Source organism: Penaeus vannamei, chromosome 18 (genome assembly GCF_042767895.1).
Source record: "Penaeus vannamei isolate JL-2024 chromosome 18, ASM4276789v1, whole genome shotgun sequence".
Taxonomy (NCBI): Eukaryota; Metazoa; Arthropoda; class Malacostraca; order Decapoda; family Penaeidae; genus Penaeus; species Penaeus vannamei.
The window spans coordinates 34,788,650-34,795,653 of NC_091566.1; the positions used below are offsets into that span (position 1 = coordinate 34,788,650).

The 7,004-nt window shown below is 33.3% G+C and overlaps 1 protein-coding gene across 6 annotated transcripts in view; it reads right to left on the minus strand.

The window, feature by feature from the left end:
• Nucleotides 1–300: 300 nt before the first annotated feature.
• Nucleotides 301–7,004, minus strand: part of REPTOR (repressed by TOR) — a 73,713-nt gene continuing 67,009 nt past the window's right edge. For 4 of the 6 annotated variants that reach the window (XM_027374775.2, XM_027374779.2, XM_027374774.2 and 1 more), the window contains 4 exons: nucleotides 6,845–6,953; nucleotides 6,578–6,663; nucleotides 6,075–6,322; nucleotides 301–5,734 (listed from right to left, as the gene is read on the minus strand). In XM_027374775.2, coding sequence (XP_027230576.1) covers nucleotides 5,568–5,734; nucleotides 6,075–6,322; nucleotides 6,578–6,663; nucleotides 6,845–6,953 — 610 coding nt within the window. In that variant the 3' untranslated portion in view covers nucleotides 301–5,567. The remainder of the gene's footprint in view (nucleotides 5,735–6,074; nucleotides 6,323–6,577; nucleotides 6,664–6,844; nucleotides 6,954–7,004) is intronic. The other 2 variants (XM_070133183.1, XM_027374777.2) reach the window with 1 other exon arrangement.

The window sequence follows — 7,004 nt, forward strand, 5'->3', positions numbered from 1 at the left end:
TAAAAAAAAATATTCATGATTTCTGTAATGCTGCAATATTTTATAATCAGTGGTAAAATACTGTGAACACTGAATAGTTGATCTGTCAATATTAATGGAAGAAATGACTTATCCCATTTAGAGCAACAGTAGAACAAGGAAAGTCTATCTCTTGTCCCCATTTACATTTAAAGGAACCCTAGCATCTCTTAAAATCAAATATAATAAATCATCTTATTTGGCTGAAATATGGGATTAAGACATTTTGTTATATTATATAGATACTAATTTTGTGGTTGGATGTTTTTAAATGAAGACAGATTCAACAATATACTTTTATTTGTACACACAAACATGCACATATGTACATGTAGACAGGTATAATCACACCCCTCTTTTGTAGTCACATAATTTTTACATACATTTTTTTTATATTCTACCATTTCAAAATGTTTCATCAGTAAAAAAATATAAAACAATGTAAGACTGCTAGTGGTTCTTTTTATTTACCCAAATGAACCTACACAATGATGAATATTTCAATAGTGGCGCCAACAAATTAAAATTATATATATGATTCTGAAGTACGGCAATACTTTCTTTACAGAGGAAATAAAAAGTACTTATGAACTGGTATTCTAATTCATTTATTTAAATATGATGTACAAGTCCTGTACCCAGGGAGTAACTGTTACCTTCCAATGAACATTGCAGATTCAGATAAAATTGTGACAACTAATTTTGCATAAACTAATGTACAGGCTAGCTAACCTAGTATCAATAGTAAAAAATCAGGAAGATTTATTTTAAAAAGATCTGGGGTTCACTAACACTTCCTACCAAAATTCCTCCACAAAGTCTTCATTAACACGTTTCAACCAGTATGTACCCCAGTTACAGTAATGTTTAAACTAGATAGTTCACTCTCTTTGCAATACTGAAAGATAAAATAAAAGTGGATTATTTAAAAGAAGCTAATCCATCTGTGTTGGCTTATTAGAAGCTACACATTAAGTTGTAGTTTTCAAGAGGCTCTGACGAAGTGAAAGCAATACAAAAATAATGCTCATATATACATATTTTTTAGTAACAGTAATGTAGACATTGAGTGTAAAGTATGCAAACAACAATATAATAGAAAACTGGAATGATATCCAGTTCTAAGGAAGGTGTGAAGTTTCTCTTGTAATCTAACACAGAAGGTCAGATGTAAAGGATCCAGTCATAGTGGGTATTTAACAGCTGAAGCCATTTAATGGCATGATTAAGACTATCATGTGAAAATCACTAAATTTGGCATCACTAATTTGAAAGTATTCAGCACCAACTTTGTACCTAAAAACTGTAATGCAAGATAATTTGGAAAGTCTTTCAAGCAAAACATGGTAACCTACACCATGTTTCAACAGGCTTCCACAGAATCAGAGCCTTCTTGCAAGAACTGAAATATACATGACCTTGGTTAAATGTTTCAGCTAGTTTATATACTGATATTCAATATTTGTATATATAGTACATATATATATCTATCTATATATATATATATGTGTGTCTGTGTATGTCATATCTATACACACACACACACACACACACCTTGCTTACATTCTAAAATATCAATGGTATTTAGTTTACAGTAAACACATTTGTGGTCATTTCACAGTACCAACATCAAAAGCTAGTATTTTGGTCGCATCACCTTAATTTTTCTTGGTGACCCTTCGGTCTTTTTTTTAATGTTTTACTTTTTTGTTTTATTCTTTTTTTATGATTTTTTAAAATATGGACATATATTACACCTGAATTGATATCACAGATGATTGATCTGTAACTGACTGACGGCAGACGCTTGAGGTTGTCGAAAGAAAGCAAAGTAGTAACTCCATAGCTCTGATTTTTTTTCTTTTTTTAGATTTCCAGATCAAAACTGATATTAAGTGACAAAGAGAAGAAGAGAGCCATTTACACACAATGCAAAAGAAGTAAACATTTACACTATCTCATTCATTGCAGTCCACTTACATCACAAAGCATTTTTAGCAAAAGTGGACTACGGACTTGCCTTTCACAACAACACACGAGACTGCTAATCATCTGCAGGTTGGAAGATGCATGGAAATGACCACGAGTTAGTGGGGAGAAACTTGTCATCACACAGGGTTTCAAATCACCACGAAACCCTTCAACTGGCATGCAGCAAGGATATGTTATATTAAGTATTTACATTAGGCTTCAAAGGAAAAAGGTTAACCAAAAATGTGAGCCTACACTGCATTTGATTACTTGATGCTTGTTTGGTTAAAAAACAATCATACAGTGTATAGGTTCAACATATGAACACATTATGATTACAACTACATGGCTAAGCAAATTAATACAGTGTATTAGATAATCCCATATACAAGGAAGTATACACCTAATATGCACTACAAATTTAAATGAAGTTTAAAAGTTCAAAACATTCCAGAAATATATTTCTTATATTGACAGCTAATCTAAATAATGAAAAAGTATCATACACTGTCATATGTCCTATCCAGAGCTAGCAGTATGATAGGACATAAGGAAACTGTTAATATAAAATCTGTAGGACAAGGGTTAACAATCACATCAACTTAATTATTTTTTTAATTGTGTAATTTAAACAAGAATGTAATGGTTGCTGTCTTAGATGTAAAACATTTCTTATGGTAAATAATAATAAAAAAAACAATTAAAACAAAATATAATAAAAAAATACAACCTTTAAGATAAAACAACAAATAATATAATTCATGTATCTCATTGTAAAATTCAGTTCTACAATATAGTTAATGTGTTCAGTTCTGTCCAAGCACTGCTACAGTAGTGCAACATTACAATGTACTACCATACTATGAAATATCACAATACTACACCAATGCTGGACTAACATGCACAAAAGTTTGCCACACTAAATATAACACAGGTGCCACTTCTTTATATCAAAATATAAACAATGAATATAACCCTGGTTCCTCTAGAATCAAAACATCATGATAATAATAAATTAAAAATGGGGAAAGAACCTAGACTTTCTCAACTTTTGCTTCTCAATTTTATAAAATGGAAATTGTGTAAACACCTCTCTTCCCTTGAGAAAGATCTGAAGATACTTAACAAGCTTTATATTCTTTGTATTCTGGAATAAAAAAGAAAAAACAAGTTCTTTCTGTAGTTCAATTACAATACTCATAGCTGGATTATATCCTTAGTGTTCTTGAGAAAAGTCTGACAAATAAAGTCACATGAGATACACATGTGTTGCTCAACTCGTAAACAATCTTTTTTCCATAAGAAATGTCAGCTTAGTCATCATACCAACAGCTCTGTTTCAGCAGATTCAAAATCCTTTAGTGTTAACTTTCATTTTAAGTCTCCCTCCCCTCTTAATTCTCATTTCCAAAAGCTTTTACTGTTTCTACTTTTATGAAGTAGAAACCATTTTAACAGAGCAAAACATGTTTATATAGACTCATGTGTTTACTTGAATATTAGTGCGACTAGACAGGCACCGGGTTATCTAACCTAACCTACATTATCAGGTACACAAACTCAGCCATTTCGTGCTAGTTTTGTCTTGCCATAAATTCTTCAATTTCCAAATTTCAAAAATTGTAGTTTATCAAAACATCAAAAAGGGAAAAGGAACTAAGCCTCGCCTTATTCTGAGAAACTGCAACAATAACTCCTACTCCTGTGAAAAAAGGTAGCAATCCTAAATAACATCAGTTACTACATATGTAAGTTGCAAAGGGCAGTAAAGCATGAACAAAATAGAAAACATGAGGTAATTCATTGTGCATGTGGAATCATTTTTTCTCTACTATTCCAAGGTCCACACTTCTCTGTATAGAAAATTGTACACCATCTCTAACATTATCATTAGTCAGATAGAAACCTATACTCCATATTCCAGTAATGAAAATGTGTTTGCTTTAATGCCAGTTATAATTTGTAGTATTACCTACTGAATAAAGATAAACGAATTACATTTTAAAATCTATTCTTAATTCATAAAATTATCTAATGTGGAGTGCCTGTACATGGGCACAAAAAGTAATCTGTTTTGGACAAGCACTAAGCTAATGCCTTGAAATGCATTACTTAAGCTGCAATGGTTTTTCAGTGTAATATATCAATGCTCTAAAATAAAATTTCAATTCCTAAAAGTGAAAATTAAATCTGCCAAATATTCTTAAAACATTTGCATTTCATTTGTTCTACTGAAAGCAAGATATTTATCGATAACACAATGAGGAACATACTCTAATCACATGCTACACATAATTCAGTGTCATCACACAATAATCATTCTGCATACACTTTCAAAACAAGGTGTTTAATACACTCAACATATCCATTCAAGAAAGAATATGTTTCACTCAAATTTCTTGCTATTATGTAAGCCCAGATAAACTCTGTAGAGAATGAGTACCTAGTTCTGCTGAAGACCAATAAATGGCGGTCAACCTGTCATGATTATAGGCTTTGGTTGCAGAATAAATACTGTACAACAATCTCAGCTATACAAATGAATTCACATTTTGTTTAGAAAATGGAAAATCTATGGCAAGCTTTAAACTAGTACAGAAACATACACTTCTACTTTCTTGTTATAAAGTGTCTATCAAATATTACCTTAAAACTACTTATATCATAAATATCAACCAGCAGGAATGCTACAGACCAAGTTACATACAATTTTCACTTAAAAATTAATAAAAATTATGTAATCTATATAAACAAAACACCAAAGCTGCAACAAAAATATTCTATATAAATGTATTAGAGAAAGCTCGTTCTCACAGACTCTATAATGCACAACAATACTTTCACATTGGTAATAGTAATAACCAAATGAACAAGCGTTGGTGGACCTCAGGGCAGTAGAACCCTCAAAGAGTGCCTTATCTGTGAAGAGTTTGCCTTGGTTTTCCACACTGATTTAACCTGGACTAATTTCCAACATAATAAATCTAAGGATAAATTACACAGTGCAATACTGCCCTAGGGGTTTTACAGGATCTGTTAAGAAAAACTTAACAATAACATTTTTGTTTTGTAGCAATTCAATCGTTCCTCTGACTGTCACAGCCTACGTCTCGTGCAAAAAAGCAAAGCCTCACTAACTCCTTTCTCTTCTAAAAAGAATGCAGCTAGTTCTATATCTGTACCATTCATCATTGATGGATGAATATATCACAATCATCATCTAACATCTACCAATCCTTTTTTCCTAACTATAATTTTGGCTTCCCATTATTGGGGGGATCCATCACCCCACTGGTTACAGCAGTTGCTTTGGGTAAAGTATATGGGTTAATTCTGTACAAATTACTTATTTACACTTTCAATCTTTAAAATTTCCTTAAAGCTTGTTGCTTGCGAAGCTATGGCCTCAGTGCATATTACTGAATCCATGTATGCAAGGTCATGGATTAATGCAAATACAGCAATTCCTTGTGAAGCATTGAAGAGATACGTGTATTCTTGCCATAGATGTGGGTGCATGAGTTTGGGTGGCTCTGAGCACCTCAATCTGCACCAACATGTGTTTCTACTTGGAGATTTCAGCGAGGTGAAAATCCATTGTTGCCATTGGATGTAGGACTGTTAGCCAGATTGGTGTCATTGAAGGTTTTGGTTATCTCTTCCAGTCCTCCACTCTGATCTCCATTCTGACAGTTTTCAATGACACGATTCACAAACTCAGTGGTATGGCCAGCAATCCTGAGTTCTGTGGAGGTAAAAAACAGTTAAGAGCTATTCAAACAACCCTGTACAGATACTGTCATTTATACAAGAATCCACTATTTTTGCTGACTCTACTTCCAAACCCATCCATCTGCAACCATCAAATTTAACCATCATCAATAAAACACACCAATAAATAGAGAAGCAGTACTTTCATTTATAAGGTTTCAAGCAAAGCATAATATATTCAAATCATGAAAAGCCATTCCAAAATAACTTCGCAGAACTTGCATATACATAGTATTATGGCTAGTCCATAGTATTATGGCTAGTCCAAGTACAGCTGAGGAATTAAAGAGCTGCAAATATAAGCCCATACTTACTGCTCCGTAACTTGGCAATCTTTTCAATATGCTGTGATACAGACAGCTGATGGTTCTGTGGTGGAGTGCCTGGTAGGGCCTGGTGATGATTGGTAGGCATGTGTGCAGTCCCTCCACTCTCTACCTTCTTTATCAGACTTCCTCTAGCCTCCTCCAGAAGCAGAAGCATTCCCTTGTGCTCTTGCTCCAAACCATACAACTTGATCTTGTTTGCTTCATGCTGGGCTTTCTTCTTCAAGCGACAGGCTCTGTGAAAAGGGAATGAATTATTACTCAGAGGGATAGCATCTGAGGATCAAGAAGGCAGGCTAGGGAAAGCACATTCTAGCACACACTGGTCTTACTAAACATTGTTTGAAATTTTACCTGCCAGGAATAGGTTAAAATGCAGAAAAAAGTAACTATTTATATAACAAGATCTCAAAGAATCTGTTAGAAGCTCTATTTACTCACTTCTAAGATTGTACTTCATACTCTTCATGTTTTACAAAAATATTACTAACCTTGATGCCAACTTGTTCTTCTCTTTTCTAGATTTGGGTCTCACATTGAATGGGAGTTCAGATACTGGAGTTAAGTCATTTATTGTCTGAAAAATAATGTTCATACATTTAGCTATTTGTAGAGTATCTACACTACTTAAATGCTAAGGCAAGCTGACAATACTAATCTATTTCTACTGAAATGGAAAACAAAATCATACACACCTATCTTCTCAAATTCCATTATCAGTTCAGTATTACTCACAATAAAAATTAATTATGCAATACCTTGTTCAATTTGTCGAGTTCTCTGCCAATGTTGACTAATTTACGGGGATTAGGCGTTAGGTCATTTCCATCGCCCCTTCGGGCCTTTCCACTGTGTGTTAGAGATAAACTGGGGGCAATAAAATCTGCTCCTACTTTCTATACAAACTATCATAACAAT